Source organism: Mirounga angustirostris, unplaced genomic scaffold, assembly GCF_029215605.1.
Source record: "Mirounga angustirostris isolate CCGP_5_RB_7025 unplaced genomic scaffold, mMirAng1.0.hap1 SCAF_5, whole genome shotgun sequence".
Classification (NCBI taxonomy): Eukaryota; Metazoa; Chordata; class Mammalia; order Carnivora; family Phocidae; genus Mirounga; species Mirounga angustirostris.
Genome location: NW_026991713.1, coordinates 151,559,579 through 151,580,473, shown reverse-complemented (window position 1 = coordinate 151,580,473; position 20,895 = coordinate 151,559,579). Strand labels below are relative to the sequence as shown.

The 20,895-nt window shown below is 41.7% G+C and overlaps 1 protein-coding gene and 1 non-coding gene across 4 annotated transcripts in view; both read left to right on the top strand.

The window, feature by feature from the left end:
- Positions 1 to 212: 212 nt before the first annotated feature.
- The window catches only part of PDXDC1 (pyridoxal dependent decarboxylase domain containing 1), a 50,375-nt gene continuing 29,692 nt past the window's right edge, over positions 213 to 20,895 (top strand). For 2 of the 3 annotated variants that reach the window (XR_010411855.1, XM_045875019.3), the window contains exons 1-5: positions 213 to 414; positions 15,380 to 15,453; positions 15,990 to 16,052; positions 17,977 to 18,057; positions 20,038 to 20,184. Coding sequence is in view for 2 of the 3 variants with exons in the window: in XM_045875019.3 (XP_045730975.1) it covers positions 394 to 414; positions 15,380 to 15,453; positions 15,990 to 16,052; positions 17,977 to 18,057; positions 20,038 to 20,184 (386 nt within the window). In the remaining variant the exon portion in view is untranslated. Of the gene's footprint in view, positions 415 to 625; positions 800 to 15,379; positions 15,454 to 15,989; positions 16,053 to 17,976; positions 18,058 to 20,037; positions 20,185 to 20,895 lie in introns of those variants that run through there. The other variant, XM_054507521.2, reaches the window with a different exon arrangement.
- LOC123845136 (small nucleolar RNA SNORD45) lies at positions 18,580 to 18,648 on the top strand. The gene has a single exon (XR_006790971.1). It is a non-coding gene; the product is annotated as a small nucleolar RNA SNORD45 (small nucleolar RNA).

Genomic DNA, 20,895 nt, shown 5'->3' with positions numbered 1-20,895 from the left:
GCAGGAGTGGTCACTTGCGGTTATTATAGGTCTACCCCGACGCCTGCGACGGGCTTCTGGAAGTTTGGAGGGCTCCGCCGTGTCTCGCCCCCCTCACCTGGGAACGTTAGGGCTGGCCGGCGTGAAGGCCAGGTACGGAAGCCCGGAGGGCCCCGCCCGCCCCGAGGGGCCCCGCCCCCGCCCCGCCCCCGCCCCGCCCCGCCTCGCCTCCCCGAGACCCGCAGATTGCCCACCCCGCGGCGACGCCGGGCAGCTCCTCCTCGTCTCCGCCCCGCCGGCCGCGGCCGCGGGGGACGTCAGCGCTGCCAGCGTGGAAACCACGGCGGGCCGCGGGAGGCGGAAGTAGCGCCGGGACCGCGGAGCCTCCATCGGGCTCCGCCGGCCGCCTCAGCCATGGACGCGTCCCTGGAGAAGGTCCGTACTCGGGCTGGGGGGCGGCGCTGCGGCCCGGGGGCCACCCGGCTCCGGGGCGACTGTTTCCCGGTCGTGAGCTGCCTTTGTGACCGGGGAGGGGCCCGGGGGCTAACTGGCCGCGCCTGAGGAGGCCTGGCCGCGAGGGCGTCCGGCCGGGCGCTCGCGGCTGAGGCCTGGTCACGTCACGGGGCCGGGAGTCCCTCGGGTCCCCGTGGGCCGGGAGGGGCCGGGCCGCTTCTGCCCGGAGCCCAGTGCGGGGGCCGCGGGGCCGACCTTGGGGCCTGCCCGAGCTCGGCTCACCCTTTCGGATGACAGAGCTAGCCACTTACAGCCCCAGAAGAGCCTGGACAGAAGCCCCGGTGGTTTCGGAGCCAACTGCAAGCCTGTAGGTTTTCTGTGGTCTCCAAGTTAGGGGGAAAACAATGTTGAAGCAGTGGTTTTCCAACTTCGGCATGAATAGGAATCACCTGGGGCCCTTGGTAAACACCTCGGTTTTCGGCCGTCGGGTCGGACCCTCATGGGGGCGGGACGGGGATCTGCCTGTTTAACAAGTTCCCCCACGTGATTCTGGTGCTGTAGTTTGTGAACACCCGTGAAGGACCCCCCGCCGCCCCCCGAGATCAAGAAGGGATGGGTCTTCTGTAGATGGTGAATTGCGTTTTGGGGGTTGCTGCTACTCCACAGCTTGTGGCTCCCTCTTTCCGTGGGGGGGGGGGGGGGGGAATCCGAAATCCCCTGATAGCCTCGCTTTCATCTAGTTGGCTTTGGGGAAGCAGCCCCGGGGTGTCCCTGGCTGACTACTCTGGCAAGGGGAATGGATTCTAATTGTCCCGGATTTAGGGCTCGTAAGTGAGAACCAGTGTTTGGATCCCTTTATGGATACCAGTCTTCAGAACCTGGCATTCTGCCTTCCCTCCCAGGTTCTTCCTCTTCAAGCTTGGGAGTCTGCTCGCGCAGACCCAGGTTGTTGTTGGTTTTTTGTTTGTTTTTGTTGTTTTTTTGTGCATGCAGAATTCGGGAGCAATGTTAGTGTTTTGAGATTGCCTTGTTTTGGTTTTGAACTGGCAGAAATGACATACTTTGTCATGTTTTTTCCCCCCTTCGGTGTAGTAGCTGCTGTAGATTGGTTCCCTTGTCACTGGAAAGTTGAAGGGAGTAATTGTACCAGTTCAGCCAGATATCTTCATGTGCACGCAGTGGTATAGCTTACACGTCAGGTTTCTCATAAATTGGGCGGAAGGCAGTCAAGAAAAGAAACTGTTTTTAATGTTATATGTTTTGCTGGCTAGGAATGAAGTCTTCCCAGGCTTTTAATTAGTACACGGTGTCTACCTTGTGGTACTTTTGAGTTACAGGCTGGGTCAGTGATTCTCAGCCACGGTTGCAGTTTTGTTCCCTAGGGGACATTTGGCAACTTGTTTGGAGACCTTTTTGATTGACACAACGGGGGGGGGGGGGTGTACGAAGGTGCTGCTGGCACCTAGTGGGTAGAGGCCAAGGATGCTGCTAAACATCCCACCTTGCACAGGAGAGCCTCCATACCAGAGAATATCTGCTTAAAATGTTAGTCGTGCTGAGGCTGAGAATCCTGGTCTAGATCATATGTGTGATGCCAATAGTTGAATATAAAATGACGCTAAGATTGCCCCTTCAGTGTTGTTTCCTGTCCAGTTTCATAAGACAGGATGGGCTTTGTGTCTTTTCAGTTAGAAACCTAAAGAACTGGCGTGATCTTTCCTCCAAGAATATTTTTTTATAGGCAAATCTGCAAAAACAGAGTGGGTTGGAATCCCACTTTAAATATTACTTTTCTGGCATTTAATTAGTCAATTATACTGGTTTCTCCCTATAAATGTTAATTGATGATAAAAGATCGTAAACTCTAAATGAAGATCTGAAGAGGTACTGAAACTCCAGAGTGCTTAAGACTGGAACATTCACAAAAATGGCAGTGATCTTTGAGGAATTCAGAATGTGTGGGCTGGAAGTTTCCGCCTTAGGCCAGTGTGGAAATTCTGAATGTAAGTTTTTCAGGACTAAGACTGTGTCTTATTTTTGTATTCCCTGTAGCAGTAGAGGGCCTCACATGTAGTGAACAATTTCTGTTGGTGCGAAGTGGGCAGAAAAGGAAAAGAATTGCTATAATATGAATGTTGAGGATTTCATGTTCTGAAAAATAGTTTGAATCAAAGTAAAAACATTGAATTGTGTCCATTATTCCTGTTTCTTTGAGGAATAGGCTCCTCTGGGCTAAATTCTACATTGCAAATATAAACTATTGGAGCAGTTCTCAATGCTCCCATTTAAACCGATCCTTGCATAATTTATACTGGCTACAGAAACCACAATGTTATTTGATTCCCATCCTCTAACTTCAAGCAGTCGCTCTCTCTAAAATGTAGTAGTCCATCATCATTTAGTAGAATCAGTTAGTACATTTCCTTTGGTCCAAATATAATCCTGTACTCTTGCTTTTTCTTTAGATAATATGTAGATGGGAGACCTGTGATGACAGAGCCGTTTTCTTTGGTTACTTTTCTTTCACAGTACTATCCATTGTATCTGAACTTAGTGAGGTCTCAAGAAACCAAGACAGGTCAATTGAAGGGGCAGGGCATTCAAACTGGAAGAGTAGTTGTAGGAGCCTCAGCCCCTCAGTACTCTATGTCCAGCTCATAAGGAACAAGGCCCTATCGCATAGTCTCACAATGTTTACTTACGTTAATAATCAAGTTTTAAAAATGCCACAGGAAGTAATTACTCTGCTTCAGATCTTAATAAGTTAACAAACAAAATATACACTTAATAAGTTAACAAACAAACAAAAATATACACTTTTCAGTAAAAACCTGCTACTTTAAACTTTTACAACAGTCCAGACCTTTTCCTGTTGCTTGGAAAAGCTCATTCTTCCTGGGTATTACATTTCGACAAAGTGTATTGCAATTTATTTGCATTTACTTTAGTTCCAACCTTGAGTAAACTTAAACTCAGCCCTCTTGGCATTCTGGGCTGGATAATGCTCTTGTGAGAAGCTGTCCTGTGCATTGTAGAATGTTGAGCAGCATCCCTGGCCTCTCCCAGTAGCATTTCTGAACCAAAGTCATCAAATGAAGAAATTGTTCCCTGGGGGTTGGGGAAACTGCCTCTGGTTGAGACCCACAGACTTAGGGAATCTGTAGCTGCGTGTTCGGTATGGTAGCTGCTGGCCCCATTTGGCTACTTAAATTTAGATTAGTTAAAATTAAGTAAAATCTAAAACTCAGTTTCTCATTGGGCACATTTCAAGTGCTCCACAGTCATGGTGTGGCTTGTGGCTGCACTACCCGACAGTGCAGATGGAGAACGTTTCCATGTTGGGCAGCACTATAGAGTGGGGCTCGTTTATTTGTTTTATATTTAATTCTTGTCTCTACAAGAGGCAACTTTGACTCTGCTTCTGATCGAAATAATTGCAACCCTACCCATTATTTTTTCTTGTACTCTTTCTGAGCGAAGTCCCTCCCCGCCCTTTGGACCTGATTTTGGAAAATTCCTTCATCCTTACAAGGAGCAATAGGAGCATGACTGGAACATTCCTGATTATTACTGACGAAGACTACCAGAATTTCAATTCCTGTTTTTTATTTTAAAAGCTCACGAAAGGAACACCTATTAGACATGTTTGAAAAAAAATAACCATTTTCTGTGGTCTGACTTTGTAGATCTTACATAGAAAAGGGAACGGGAATGATAGCCTGTAATTTTAGCATTCATTTAAAGCTGATCCCTATATCATCATAAAGTAAGGGTTTTGCATATGGGTGCGTGGTGGCTGAAGTGGTAAATGATTATCAAATGCTGGGTGTCTGGGAAAACGTACAAAATTCCTGATCCTAAAAATTTATGGCCTCGGTGATTTTTGATTTATTCAAGATTGCAGAGGCAGTCAGTGACAGAGCTGTTGATGATCCCCAGTCCAGTGCGTGTTCCACCATATCTAGGATTATGAGTTAAAATTATAGAGAGGAGTTGCCTGAGTTTAAGGTCAGCTGTTTTCACCTAAAGCAGTAGCCTGCTTTGATTTATAGTTTTTATTGAAAGCCAGCTATGGTCAGAGCCAAGTGCTGAGAGAAACACGAGGTGAATTAGACCTGATCTTTGCAGGAGGTTATGTTCTGGTAGGGGCATACATGTTTAGACAAATCCTTGTATAGCAAGGTGGGGTAAAAAGTATTAAGGAAAAAATGGGGAATGCATGGAATTGAGTAACCAGGAAAGATTTTTGTAGAGATTCTTTGGGTGGAATGTCAGAATCGTGTCTTTTCTAGAGTTTTTTAAAAACGTAAATGAAGTGTAAATGCTTACTTTATAATATGTTTGTGCCTCATATTAATTGCTGGTAGAACATAAGGGAAAGGAAACCTGTTTCACATTTTGAAGTTAAATTAGATATAAAAAATATTTCTCTAATCACTTTGAAAATATCCAAAATCTAGCATACATCTATTTTTTCCAAGCAATATTCAAAATGAAAATATTCATTATTTTTAATTTTTTTGTTTGTTTTGATTTCTGTTACTGCAGTTGTTTTTTGCTTTATTAAATGCTAAGTATTTAGTTCCCTTAAAGTTGGATCGTCCTTGAGTTCTAGCCTGGGACCCTGTCCACTTTTTATTTCTGTGGAAAATGCATTCTCAGTTTAAAAGGACTGAGGGAGGAGTACACTTTTCTCATATAACCCTTCTTCCTGTATGCGGGAAAGCAGAAACAGCCCTCACTTTAAAATGCAACTCCACGGGGTGCCTGGGTGGCTCAGTTGGGTTGAGTGTCTGACTCGATTTCAGCTCAGGTCTCGATCTCAGGGTCGTGAGTTCAAGCCCCATGTTGGGCTCCATGCTGGGCATGGAGCTTACTTAAAAAATAAAATAAAATGCAACTCCATGACATTGAACATTTAGCTGTAGTGATCTCAGGATCCTAGTAAGACTGACTGACTTATAAGACTGGACATTGTGTTAGAATCCTATTAAGTTGTGGGTTTTGTGCATTAAAAAAGGTTGAATGTAGGCAGTTTCACACAGCTCAGCCCTAAAGGTCTGAAGATGCATAGATAACACACAAAGGCCTCAGAATCAATGGGTTCCTTTCCTCAGAAAGATAAGGCTAGCAGCGTTAGTCCTATGGAGTTCCAGTTCAGTATGGGATAGAGTGATATTGGTGAGGATAATGGATATCTTTATCTTTCTGATTCCATCCCCAGCAAGTCCTAGGAAGCACTCCCTATAAGAACCACATCTCAGGGTGCCTGGGTGGCTCAGTTGGTTAAGCGACTGCCTTCGGCTCAGGTCATGATCCTGGAGACCCGGGATCGAGTCCCGCATCGGGCTCCCTGGTCGGCAGGGAGTCTGCTTCTCCCTCTGACCCTCCTCCCCCTCATGCTCTCTGTGTCTCATTCTCTCTGTCTCAAATAAATAAATAAAATCTTTAAAAAAAAAAAACAAAACCACATCTCAATGAAAGACTTCTATTTTCAAGTGACGATAGCATGCTTTTCTGTAGGCAATTTTTTTGTGTTCCAGAATAAGTGTGTGATTCCAGATGAACTAGTAAACGTCTTAGAAATAGAGCTTGCCTGGTGTGTGGTACTTTTCCATCTGTGTAGTTGTTGGGAAGCATCTATTCATGATATATATAAAGCCTGAATAAATTGATTCTCCAGAGGAGTGGTCTCTAGGAATACATTTGTTGAAACTTAGACTTGGATCCCTAGCCTTCCCAACACATATCTTAAGGAGAGTGATTTGAATGCCCCCCCCCCTTTATTTTTAACCCTCTGCATGCTTCTGTGACAGGTTTGATCTGATGTAGCTAACTGCTGCCTCCTTCTACCAGATTCTTCTCTGCCGTCTGTTTTTGCCTCTTCTTTTCCCCATATGTTCTTTTTTGCCTCTCCTCTTGATGAATTGGTAAGATTAAATACTAATGCCCTATGCAAGATTTGAATATCCCTCTTCACCTGGGAATATTAAGCTACTTAATGAGCCAGTGATTACAGTATGTTTTCATGTTCTCAAAGACACACTCAAGCATAAGATTTCCAAGAGTGTCCAGTTCTTAGAAGACACAGACAGTAGTGCCTAGTTCTTAATGAAAAACTTTTCTGTTGAAATGAGGCAAAGTATTTACAAATGTAGAAATTGAGAGTCCAAAAAGGCAGGCCAGGTTTGCAAGACACTATATCAACTTCCCAGAGAATCGCTGTCAAAAATGTTCTCTTGTCCTTGACCGGAAAGGAACAGCTGTGTTCGTGGAGCCGCAGCTGCTGTGTGCTTGGTGCTTCTCAGAGATGTGTAGTATTGGGGGTTTTTGTTGAACTAGTGCTAGATAGCAGGCACTATCAATGTTTTCACTGGGGAGAAAAAGTAATGATTTTGAGAGAGTTGATAGTTTCATGATATCTCCGGGATTCACCTTGGTTAGAAAGATGTGGAAGGCCACAGAAGCTGGTATGTTAGAATCACAGGATTTTGGAGCGCTTAGGTGGCTCGGTCGGTTAAGCAGCTGCCTTTGGCTCAGGTCATGATCCTGGAGTCCCAGGATCGAGTCCGAGTTGGGCTTCCTGCTCAGTGGGGAGTCTGCTTCTTTGCCCCTCCCCTGGCTCTTGCTTTCTCTCTCTCTCTCTCTTTCTCGCTTGCTCTCAAAAATAAATCTTAAAAAAAAAACAAAACAGGATTTTAGAGCTTTTTCTGATTGATCGATTGAAGAAAGGTGGTGATTTTTTTTTAAAGATTTTTGTTTATTTGAGAGAGCAAGAGAGAGCACCAGCGGGGCGGGGGGGGGGGGGGGCAGAGGGAGAGGGAGAAGCAGACTCCCCGCAGAGCAGGGAGCCTGATGTGGGGCTCTATCCCAGGACCCCAGAATCATGACCCGAGCCGAAGGCAGATGCTTAACTGACTGAGCCACTCAGGCGCTCAGGTGGTGATTTTTTCTTTTAACATGTCTAACGCATATGTTGTAAACTAGCATTTGATGACAACCCAGTCTTCTCTCCAATATGAGCAGCTTGTATTCTCACATGCTTTAGTTTTTCTTTGTTAATAGTCCTACAACCCCCCAATTATGAACATTCCTCCCCTGAAAAAGTTTATAGAAACTACAGTATCATTTACTTCTATTGATGAATGTTGTGATTTTTGTATTTTCGGCTTCCTTTTTCCCTTTCGTCTGGGGGCTGCTTGTCTTTAAAGGGTTAGCTCTGTGTTTCCCAAATAGCAGTTATTCATATACCATCTTTGAATTTTGTCACATCAGTGTACCATTTGCACTATTATTTGCTTAATATTTCTTCTGAATTGATTTTAAATCAGTTCACCCACCTTTTTAAAATTGAGGGACAATTTATGTGTAATAAAAATACCCACTTTAATGATACAGTTTGAGTTTTGGCAGTTAAATACAGACCTATAACCACCAGCATGATCAAGATATGGAACATTTGCATCTCCCTTAAAAGTTCCCTTGTGCCTCTTTCAGTGGATCCCAAATATGCTTTCTGTTCCTATAATCTGCCCCCCCTTTTTAACTTAGATTTTGCTAAACAATAGTGTCTATGAATTCAGGGTTTGAGGTGTTATTTTTTTCCCTAATTCATGTGAAAGTATGATTTTATGAATATATGATTTTTGTTGTCACACTTGGTTCAACTAAAGAAAATACATACAAGAGCTTGATTAAGCATGCTTGAAAGCGGAGAACATTTTAAAAGTAACTATAGGGGCGCCTGGGTGGCTCAGTTGGTTAAGCGACTGCCTTCAGCGCAGGTCATGATCCTGGAGTCCCTGGATCGAGTCCCGCATCGGGCTCCCTGCTCAGCAAGGAGCCTGCTTCTCCCTCTAACCCTCCCCCCTCTCATGTACTCTCTCTCTCGTTCTCACTCTCTCAAATAAATAAATAAATCTTTAAAAGTAACTATAGGGCAACAGTTACCAAATTTTATGCCCTAAGATTCTTTTCCTACTGCAGTTTCCACTTTTGAAAGGTTCTCATAGGGCGCTTGGGTGGCTCAGTCGTTAAGCATCTGCCTTTGGCTCAGGTCATGGTCCCTGGGTCCTGGGATCGAGTCCCGCATCAGGCTCCCTGCTCCACGGGAAGCCTGCTTCTCCCTCTCACTCCCCCTGCTTGTGTTCCCTCTCTCGCTGTGTCTCTCTCTGTCAAATAAATAAATAAATATCTTTAAAAAAAAAAAGGTTCTTATAAACAACTTCTTGGTAAATAAACTTTATTAACAAATGATTGTATCTGATTGTTAATAATTGCCAACATCCATCCTACAGGTTACATCCTATATATGGGATGTCAAATCAACTTAGCAGGTCGTGACCAGCAGTTTTTAAAAAAATGAAAGAGAACAAAACAATAAATAGGATGTATTCCAAATAAGGGTAGGAATAGTGCCAGTGTGTTACTTTATACTGAATTGATACAATTCTAGCCAAGAGCAAAAATAAATGATTTTTTCCGTTGATCCATGCAGCCCTATTCCAGATAAATTTAGAACTTCCACTAGCTTTTAGAAAACTTGAGAATTACTCCCTGACTTCTTTTCTTGTTTTACTTTGCATTTGACTCTTTTTTCCTCCCAACATTTAAATTGTGAGAACCTTAATTGGTGATGTTTTAACATTACATGTAATATTTCTTCTCCTGATAGTGGCAGGATATTTTACTATTCCATACTGACTGAAAATGATGAAAATCAACTAGTATAAAAATGGCTCTTAAATGTTTATAAAATGACGAACAGTGGAGCTTGTTTTACAAAATGAGCTGTTTCAGTTCTGTGACAATTACCGTACCAACAATTGAATGGTTCTTCTTAGCCTTGAAATTGCATTAAGCCATACCACTCATCTTTGTTAGATATAATTGAAGCAAAAATACTGAATCCACTTCATTACACAGCAGAATCAGCCATAACTGAAGTATAATTTATAAATTTACAATCTAATGACTAACAGTCTAATAGCTGTCTCTGAATCCTCAGTAATGAGCATATAGTGGTTTCGAGATTAGGTACACACACTCTGTAAATGTTTGTTGCACTGTTTTGGTTAGTTTTTTAACAGTATGATTGCTGCAAACCTCTTTAAGCCTTAGGGACCCAAGGTGAGCATGGGCCATGGATGTCCGGCTCAGGAGTCTTGAGTTGGCGTCCTGCTCCCTTTCCTAGAAAAGCATCTGAAAACCTCACACTCATAGCTGTTGTCATGGCTTAATTATTAATAGTGCTCTTTCACTCTTGAAAATGTCCTTGTTTTGATAATAAGTTTTTGGTTATCTAATTGACACTGAAATTTTCCCAATAGGGAGAGCTTTCTGATATACTTTTTATCTAGGTGAAAACATTAAGCAAGGATCATCTTTAAAATGAGGCCTGGGGCACCTGGATGGTTCAGTTGGTTAAGCATCCAACTCTTGATCTCAGCTCAGGTCTTGATCTCAGAGTCATGAGTTCAAGTTCTGCCTTGGGCTCCATGCTGGACATGGAACCTACTTTAAAAAAGGTGGGGGGAGGCCTTAGCTCTAATTAAGACTTGAGTACAGGGGCACCTGGGTGGCTCAGTTGGTTGGGCGACTGCCTTCGGCTCAGGTCATGATCCTGGAGTCCCGGGATCGAGTCCCGCATCGGGCTCCCTGCTCGGCAGGGAGTCTGCTTCTCCCTCTGACCCTCCCCCTTCTCATATGCTCTCTCTCTCTCTCATTCTCTCTCTCATAAATAAATAAAATCTTTAAAAAAAAAAAAAAAAGACTTGAGTACAGGGCTTTTTCAAAGTGAGAGTTGCTTTGTTTACTTATTTGATAAAATTGAAAAGCAGTATTGCCTAGGGTTAAGAGCACTAGTTTTAGGGTAGCACAGGCTTTATTTTAAATTCTGGCCCTACACCCCAATGTTTATAGCAGCAATGTCCACAGTAGTCAAACTACGGAAAGAGCCTAGATGTCCATCAACTGATGAATGGATAAAGAAGATGTGGTATATGTATATACAATGGAATACTACTCAGCCATCAAAAAATGAAATCTTGCCATTTGCAAAGACATGGATGGAACCTAGAGGGTATTATGCTAAGCGAAATAAGTCAATCAGAAAGACAAGTATCATATCTCACTCATATGTGGAATATAAGAAACAAAACAGAGGATCATAGGGGAAGGGAGGGAAAAATAAAACAAGATGAAGTCAGAGAGGGAGACAAACCATAAGAGACTCTTAATCATAGGAAACAGTTGCTGGAGCAGAGGGAGGTGGGGGGATGGGGTAACTGGGTGATGGACAGTAAAGAGGGCACGTGATGTAATGAGCACTGGGTATTATATAAAAGACTGATGAATCACTGAACTCTACTTCTGAAACTAATAATACACTATGTTAATTAATTGAATTTAAATTAAAAAAAATAAATTCTGACCCTAAAGCATAATAACTGCCTTTGGGTTAGTCAGGAAGTAATGCATATAAAAGTGTTACTTGGCCTAATGCCTGGAATATAGTAAGCAGTCCAGTAACTATTAGTAATTATTAAGGGTCACAAATCTCAGTGAGCCCTTTTTCTGTGCTAGATCCTGTGCTTGGTGCTAAGGAATTAAAAAAATGATAGGATGATCTTCCTAGGAACCTAGCACAGAATACTGTTTCTTCCCCCTCAAAATCTTAAAACAATCTTAATCTAAGTATTGAATAATAGATACCTTTTTTTTAAACAGTCTACTTTTATTTTTTTTACTTGTTTTTTTTAAAGATTTTATTTGTTAGCACGAGCACACAAGCAGGGGGAGTGGCAGGCAGAGGGAGAGGGAAAAGCAGGCTCCCTGCTGAGCAAGGAGCCTGATGTGGGACTCAATCCCAGGACCCTGGAATCATGACCTGAGCCGAAGGCAGGCGCGTAACTGAGCCACCCAGGTGTCCCCTGAGTAATAGATATCTTTATACAAATTTAATTTTTCATTCATTTAGATTTGTGTCTGGCTGTTGCCCTGCTGTTGTTTATTACATTTACCACACAACTGCCTTTGTCTGGCACTGTAACAGGTACTGAGGGTAAGAAATGTGAATTAGATAATCACGGCTGCCCTCACTAGAAGCCTGTGGAGGCATGGTTTTTAGCTTTAAGGAACCGATAAACAAATGTGCATTTTTCTCAGAGCGTTCCTTGACAGAATGTAGTATTATCCTGCAGCTGGATAACATTTTATATTTTGGATTTACCCAGTTAACACAAGAAGCCCTTGAAGGATGTGTGGCATTGGAGACCCATCGTATTCACATTTAATTTACTGAAAGTTAACTGTAAGTGTGATTTTCCCTAGCCACCCACTTTCCGCCACCTCCTCCACCCTTGACTTCACTTCCTGAAAGAGAGGAGGAGCTAGAGCAATTTAAATGTAAGCCATTCGTTTCACTGAGCATGTGCTCTGTACAGAGAGACTCCCATGTGGGAACTCGAAGCTCCGTTTTCCACCTGCCTTTCACAGTGTAAGCGTCTTGCCATCACATGTGAATTCTGGTGTTTAAAAATAAGTATTGTTCATAAGAAGTGAGTTGTAAACTAAGTCAATTTTGTGTACTCTCAACTGAAACACTGTGTTCCAGTCCTATAGGAAACGTTAACTGTGTTGCACTTAGAGCCAGTAGGTTGATGCCCATTATGCTGTGCCTTCCTAAGGGGTTTCAGAGGTAACATGACAGCCCAAGAATCCGGCTGATTTGAGACCCCTAGTCCTACAAAAACAGTCAAAATTAGTAGGAGTCTGAATTACTGCCATCAGGAAGCTTATAATCTAATTGGAGAGAATATACTAGAAAGATCATCTCTAAAACAATTCACGTTAAAGGATATTGAGGAATCATAAGGATAAATGGCAGTTGCATATTAGAATGGCCCCAGTTTCATGTATTCTGTTCCGTTGCCCCCATAAATAACAATTCTTTTTTATCAGGCAGCGGGTCCAGATTCTTTCGTTTAGCAAAACGGTATTGATATCTTTAAAGAAAATACAAGAGAATGAAATGGTTTTATCCATCAAAGTTTCTTGGAAGTATCGAATTGTGATTTAATAGCTAGAGAGATAAAAGGCAGAAGGACATTTCAGACAGGGCAAGTGTTAAAGGCATGAAACATGGAAGTATGGTTGATCAAGCAGAACTGTTTATCTTTTCAGTTGGCCAGGTGATTGGGAACACCCTGGAGGGTCACAGGGGATGAGGATAATAAGGAACATGACCAGTAGACTGAGGAGTTCAGATACATTCTCTTGGCCATTATCTGTTCCTCACCCTACTCATAATCATTAACTTAGAACACAGAGACCATTTGAGATTGCTTTGTAACCCATCTCATGTTACATTTAAATTGTTAATTTTATTGGAAACACCAGTTTTAAAATAATTTTTCTATCTTGTAAAATCATATTGGACATGGCTATGCAGTTATTTTGTAATCCGTTTCGGGAGTCTGTGTCATGTAATAGGTCAGAAACAGGAGTCAGGAAACCAGGGTTCCGGCACTGCTCTGTCACCTAATAGCTTTGTGACCTTAGGCAGTCACTTTACCTCTCTGAGTTTCTTCACTTCTCAAATGGTACACCACAGGTTTACATGCTATACTTCCTTTTTTCTTCTTCTTTTCAGTAATTTCTTCTACAAGTGAAAGTTAAAACTCTTGTTGTTATAAAACAGATCTGATCTCCTTAATGGGGGGCAGGGAGCTAAAAGCCCCAGCTGCCTACCCAATCCCACTTCCCCAAAGTTCTTCCTGGGAGTATTAAGACTCAGAAGAACACAAGTGGAAAATCCCTGGACTAGATCCCTAAAGTTAACATTTTTCCATACTTACGTGGATAAACTGAGTAGCATTTCTTAAAAACAGTTTTGAGGAGAGGGGTGCCTGGGTGGCTCTGTCAGTTAAGTACCCAACTCTTGATTTTGGCTCAGGTCATTATCTCAGCGTTGTGAGATTGAGCCCGGTGTCAGGCTCTGCACTGGGCATGAAGCCTGCTCAAGATTCTCTCTTCTTGGGGCGCATGAGTGGCTCAGTCGTTAAGCGTCTGCCTTCGGCTCAGGTCATGATCCCAGGGTCCTGGGATCGAGCCCCGCATCGGGCTCCCTGCTCCACGGGAAGCCTGCTTCTCCCTCTCCCACTCCCCCTGCTTGTGTTCCCTCTCTCGCTGTGTCTCTCTCTGTCAAGTAAATTAAAAGAAAAAAATTCTCTCCTCGTCTCCTCTTTTAAAAAAAATTTTTTTTGAGGATATACTGCAGTACTAACTGTAATACAATCCATTGTACAGTTAATAAGATTAGGTACAGTAAGCAGTCTGAAGGGAAAAGAGCATAAATACACTTGAAGAGTAAGAGGGGAACAAAAGAAAGTCTCCGTAACTATCTATAACCCAACTTGTATGGAGACTCGGGACAACCAGATTGTCTGCCTTAAGACTGCTAAGGAGATTAAGAAGAAGGAAAGGAAAATGAGTTTGTGTGTTTAATTTTGTAAGATTTTTTAAATTTTTGTCTTATTTATCTTTTGAATGGGAGCTAGAAGTACACTTGGTACTAAAATCCGAAAAGAACAAAAAGATGTGAGTTGAAAAGACTCCCTCTCATCTGATGCCCATCCTTCCAGTTCCCTTCTCTGGAGGCAGTCACCATGACCAGCTGTATAAGCTTCCAGAGTTTATGGAATCACTTCCAGATTTATGAGGATATTAGTTTCCTTTGGCTACTGTGACAAATGAGCACAAACTAGGTGCCTTAGGACAACAGAAATGTATTTTCCCACAGTTCTGGAGGCTAGTAGTTTGAAATCTGTATCACTGTCAAGGTGTTGGCAGGGCTGAACTCCCTCCAGAGGTTCTAGGGGAGAGTCCCTTCCTTTCTTGTGCCAGTTTATGTTGCCTGCCAGCACTCATTCCTTGGTTTGCGGCCCCATCACTCCAATTTTTGAGACCAAATCTCCTTCTGCTCTGTCTTCACATAGCCTTCTCGTGTGTGTGTGTGTGTGTGTGTGTGTGTACTCTCCTACTTCTCTCTTACCTGGATGCATGTGACTGCATTTAGATCTCACCTGGACAATTCAGGGTAACCTCACCATCTCTAGATCTTTAACTTACTCGCATCTGCAAGGACTTTGCCATATAAGGTAACATTCACAAGTTCCAGGGTATTGTGATGTAATTATCTTTTGGGAGGCCATTTTTCAGCCTACTACAGCAATAAAACAAATAGCATACTATACATACTTTTCTGAACCTTGCTTCTAAGAGTGTAAAACTGGCATAATCTAACATTAATTCAAGACTGGTTAAATGATGAAATATCCATAGAGTGGAATATGGTGTTACCACTCACTACAAATGAAGTGGATATATACTGACATGGAACCATATTCACTATATAGTAGAAAAATGCAAGTTGCAGGGGTTCATAGGGGTAAGATGTGAGTTTGGAAAGATACATACCAAACTTGTGTGGCTTCCTCTGGGGAGTAGGACTGGTGGACTTTTTTTTACATTACATGTTTGTACTTTGGAATTTTAAAATCAAATGTATTTTAGGGGCTCCTGGATGGGTCAGGTCGGTTAGGCGTCTGACTCTTGGTTTTGGCTCAGGTCATGATACCGGGTCATGAGATTGAGCCCCATGTTGGGCTCCGTACTCAGCAAGGAGTCTGTTGGGATTCTCTCTCGCTCTGCCTCTCCCACCATCTGTGCGTGCGCACTCTATCCCTCTCCCTAGAATAAATAAATAAAATCTTTTAAAAATTTAACGAAAATAGAGAAGCTTTAAAACATGTACTTTATAATAAATCCATGTGTTTTGGAATAAATCCAAAAGAAAATGGACTTCAGTTTAATTTTTCTGGATGAATTACATTGCAGAAGCAATACAGGATTATTGCAATTTAATCTTTTTTGATTTGTTTCCCAGATAGCAGACCCTACATTAGCTGAGATGGGAAAAAACTTGAAAGAGGCCGTGAAGATGCTAGAGGACAGTCAGAGGTGAGCCTGGAACAGCAGTGACCCTATTAAACGTGTTCAGCCTGTTGTGAAGCTGGTGGCACTGGTTTCCTGCTGGTAAAAACACCTCTTGGTTTCACAATGTCACGCTTAGCTTAGCTTCATCTGACTTTAAAGATGGTGTTTGTTTTGGGTAGAAGGTACTTTGTCATTAAAAGATTTTGAAATTGAGGGGCAGGACTTTTCTAATTTTCAGTTCTGCCCATTAAGAGTTTCATTTACTTAATATATTGATTTGAATTCTGTAAATACTCCTTGCTGTACGTTTAGGTTATATAGAGCTTCAGCTAACCAGGAAATGGGTTAAAGTGTTGTTTCATGTTCTTTTCCTGAAATTCAAGCTATACCCCAAACTGGGGACTAGGGCCACAGAGATGGGGGAAGAGATGTGATAAATGTGTTTCAAATCCTACATCAGCTACTAAGAGGTTAAAGGCAACATCGTCCCATGTTTGCGTGTTCAAATGTTAGAAATTTGGTAAGATAGAACAAATAGTTTTTTATTTTCTTTAAATTAGAAGAACAGAGGAGGAAAATGGAAAGAAGATATCAGGAGATATTCCGGGGCCACTCCAAGGCAGGTAGGTGGCAATGAAGATACATACTTTTAGTTGGGTATGTGTTATCTTTAAATCGAGATTTTCAAACCATTGTTGATTGATCATTTTAGTTGTGATAAGCACAAAGCAAATTGAGAGTCCTGTGCCATATGTAACATCAGAAAATCGGAATGCCATTGGCTGGTTGGTGATAATGCTGAATCTACCTGCTTCTCCCCCTTTCTCATTCAGGATTTAATTTAATTTCCCATTCAGAATTTAACAACCTCATGACTCAAAAGCGATGCACAAACTTATAATTATATAACTCGACTGTCATACTTAGTTCATCCTTGAAACCTGTAATCTATTCAGACTGCACTTTATGGTGAGAGATACGTTAATTTGATAAGATGTATCATTTTTATAATAGAGTAAAATGAAAGTGTCAACTTCGATCATTTGTACGCAGAGTGATTATTTATTTGGGGGGCAACTAAAGCAAATCTGTCAAGTGTGTATGGTTTAAGCTAGCAGGGAAAATATCAGAAAAAGAAGTAGCCGTGTAACTAAAATGTTCACCGGATGTTAGCACTCAGTCTGGAATTAAAGTCCCAGCCCAGCTTCCCTCAAGCTTACTTTTCCTTTTTTTATAACCAGGAAACTGCACATAGGTAAACAGTACAACTCCCTTCAATTGTTCTTTGACCTGAATGTGAATATATACAAGGTTGCAAAAGAAAAGTGTGGAGGAAGGACCACAGTGTGTCAATAAGTGTCCTATCTAACACACCCAGATGGGCACTCCTGCTTGCCACCTAACCGTGCTGATTTGAAGCCGTTGGTTGTGAAGTGGGTTCTGCAGCTGAAAGCACGAACCAAATCCTATCAGTTCCCTCTTCCCACACTCCGGAAGGGAAAGAAAGGGTTCTACTAATCCCACAGCAGTTTCCCTACAAGAGATACTAGCAGGAGCATCTCTAGTTCTCAGAATAGGAGGCTATTAAAGCCACAGAGCAGGAGTAGTCACACTTAATGCTGACACCAACATCTGAGACCGTGCTTTGCCAGGCATGGTGTTAAACGTGTTTCGTGCACTGATTGTGTCCTCAAAATTCTGTAGTGTAGGGGCTTAGGGAGTTTGAGCAGCTGGCTCAAGGTCACATGACTAGCAGCACTCTCTCCACAGTGTCCAAGGGCCAGAGCCCTTCTCGCATGAAGGGCAGCACCTTGGAGAGGAAGGGCATTGGGGCATTGTTTCGACAGTGCCGCTTTTTCCAAAGAGAACTTTTTATTAGTCATATTCTCATTAATGGAGTGATAATATTTTTATATTACAGTTATTACAAGTTGCCGTTGCTTACTACTTTAGCCATTCGCATTCTTCTAAGTTTTCAACCCCTCACGTAAGAAGCGTTTAATAACATATCTTGGAGAGAAGGAAATCCATTTGCACTCTAAGCAGATCTCCAGTTGCCCTGCTTGGGGAAGAGGTGGTAGAAAACGATGCTTGCATTACATGTTTAAGTCTGTTAGAACAGCCAGACAAGACGACTCCGTGGAAGGAGACTAGTCACACCAGTGGCACTGGAGTATTCTTACTCCTTCTGTGACCTTCCAGCATCTTAAAAAGACTATTTTGGTTCTTTTAACACGCTTATTAAATATTCTCCTTGGATTCAAATGAACAGGTTGAGAAGTAGTGCTGAAGTAATACTGCTGAAATTTTCAGAAATCAATCTCCTGTTTGCATAGAATATTTAATAATTACATGGTTATATGGAAAATTCAGTTAATTTGAGGTTTATTTTTAAAAGATGTTTAGTGTATCTCAAGCACATTCTTATAGCTCCTCACTTAAAAAAAAAAAGCAACCCTCATCAAGGCTGGTTTAAGTGAAGGAAATAGAGGGGTGGGGAATGTGTGCTGTTTCCACCTGTCCATCAGCCCTCTTCTTCTTCTGCAGCGGACAAGACATGGTGAGCATCCTCCAGGTAGTCCAGAATCTGATGCACGGAGATGAAGATGAGGAGCCCCAGAGCGCCCGGTAAGGCGGGACGATTGGCAGCCGTTCTTTGAAAGTATATGTGTTCTTGATTTTGATAGTGATTGCATTCTTTTTTTTTTTTAAACGGTGATTACATTCTTACAAGTTGCCAAAACAGAGCTGTGTTTCATTCACAGTTACGTATGATGTTAAAGCAGTGTTCATTTCTTCCTTTTCAGGTAGGTAACATATTGTAGGTAACATATTTTGCAAAAGGAAGACACTCACTGAAACTAAATCCTGTAGTTTCTCTGGCGTCATGTCGTAGAGAGGGGCTGGCAGAGGGACCAGAGGATACTGCTGTGTGCTTCATACTTCCGCTTCGGACTGCTAAGAATTGCCACAGCTGAATCTGTTGGTGGCAGGCCACGTTGTCTGTGAATCATCCATTTATTTTTATTCATCTCACTTAGCTATTTATTTAGTTTCATGGTTAATTGTTTTAATTTGGGGGAGACAGAAGTAATCATTCTCCTTTTTCAAATTTCAAAAGATAGAAAACAGTCTACAAAGGCAATTTTCAGTCGGTGATGTGATGGCATATGTTACCTGAACCCAAAATTGATGTGAATTCTAAAATTACGAGGCCTTGGATGAAAAGGGGCATTTCCTTCATACTCTACCCACCCCCCCCAGCTTGTCCTCCTGTATTCTTCAGAGATCCTTTATGTGTATGTGTTCATAAGCAAAGTCTACCTTCCCTCCAGTATGTAAATACTCTCTATGTTGTTCTGTACCTTGCTTTTTTCATTTAGGTCTAAGAGTTCATCATTTATCAGTATACAAGGAGCTTTCACCTGTAAGAGCTGTTTAGTTTTACTTTGGATGAATGAACCATGTCTCCTGTTCAGGTTTACTGTCACAAACATTGCTGCCGCCAGTAACTCTGTATGTGTGTCATTTATCATACAAGCAAGTGTTTCTGGAGATTAAAGTCTTAAAAGTGGGATTTCTCGGGCGCCTGGGTGGCTCAGTTGGTTGGGCCACTGCCTTCGGCTCAGGTCATGATCCCGGACCCGCATCGGGCTCCCTGCTTAGCAGGGAGTCTGCTTCTCCCTCTGACCCTCCCCCGTCTCATGCTCTCTCATCTCATTCTCTCTCTCAAATAAATAAATAAAATCTTTAAAAAAAAAAAAAAAAGTGGGATTTCTGAGCCAGATAGTTTGTATATTTGTAATTTTGATAGATATTGCCAAATTTCCTTCCGTGGAATTATGCCAGTTTATAGCCCCACCAGCGGTGCATGACAATATTTCTTTGCCCACACCTTGCCTGCAAGGCTCCTAGCAGACCTAAGGGCTGTTGCCAAGCTGCAAGGTAAGAAATATGTCAGCATAATTTTAGTTTACATTTTTCTTATGAATCACATTAAATGTCTTTTTAATGTGTTTTAAGGCCCGTTTATATTTCCTTTACTATGAACTATATCCTTTGCCCGGTATCCTGTCTCATTTTTTGGTTCTATTCTTACAATTTACATTTACTCTTTATAAGGGAAATTAGTCCTTCCATTTTAATTATGCATAAAACAATACCTGGTTCCCCTTGAATTTGCTGTATTGTTATAAACAGCTGTTCAGTGTGGGGAATTGATCTTCATCTAATGAGTCTCTGAAAAACTTATTTTCCGCCCAGTGTACCTCAGCACTATGCTCCGTAGTTCTTAGGCTGGCATTTAGTTAAAAACAAAAAAAAATGAGAGAAAATTATTCACAGTTTTTATATTTAGTAGATATTCAACAAAAATAAGGGTATTTATCTCCTAGGATTTGAATTTTTAAAATCTTTTTGTTCCCTGGATTATCAGTACTTTATATACATAAATTTCTTACATTTATCTGAATTTTTGCCTTCTAGGCCATTAAGTGGATTTCAAGTCTGACAGATTTCTGTGAAAATACTGTGTCTCTAGGTTTTGTTTTATTGCTTTATTTGTATTTTGAATAATGCTCTTTTAATATAATTCATTTTGATTAACAGAATCCAGAATATTGGAGAACAAGGTCATATAGCTTTGCTGGGGCATAGTCTGGGAGCTTATATTTCAACTCTGGACAAAGAGAAGCTTAGAAAACTTATGACCAGGATACTTTCAGACACTACGTTATGGCTATGCAGAATTTTCAGGTAAGGACATATATGAGTTGGCTACAGACTGTTTTCTGCATAGCTGCATAGCATAGCTACCTAAGTTCATGTCTGCTTCTTCCCCTTCCTCTTGAAGGGTTGCTTAATCTCTGAATATCTCAGTTTCCCCATCTGTTAAATGGGGAGAACAATATTTATGTTATGGTATTGTTACGAGGATTAAATGAGCAAAAGAATAAGAGTATGTCAAGAGCCAAGAACATAAGCACATATAGTTTGGATAATGTCAGAGTTACTTGTTTTTAGGATTCCTGCTTGGCATATGTTGATAGAAGATAGAGTAGGAAAATGCTTCAAGTATTTTTAATCAAAATACTAGCTTGTGCTTTAGTAGAAGGGAAATGCTGCCATAAGGAATTTGAGTGTGTGTTATGAAATTGAAATTTGCTTTATGCTGTGATAATGTTGGCATTATTAAGGAATTATAGCAGGTAAGGAAGACATAGGACCAGTGGTATTTTTGTGTTTATGCTGTTACTTTTAAAGAAAAGGAATGTTTGCCTAACCCTGTAAGATTTAACTTGAGAGACTCGCTTTCAGATGTTGGAAAAGAGTATAAGTTTGCCTAACTGTATTGCAAAGGAGAAATTTTCTTCTAATATTCCACCACCTGTAATTGACATTCTCTCTCCTTTTCTAGAAAGCAGACCAAGAAGAGTAATCGGCCCCAGGCAGATAATAGTGAAAGCA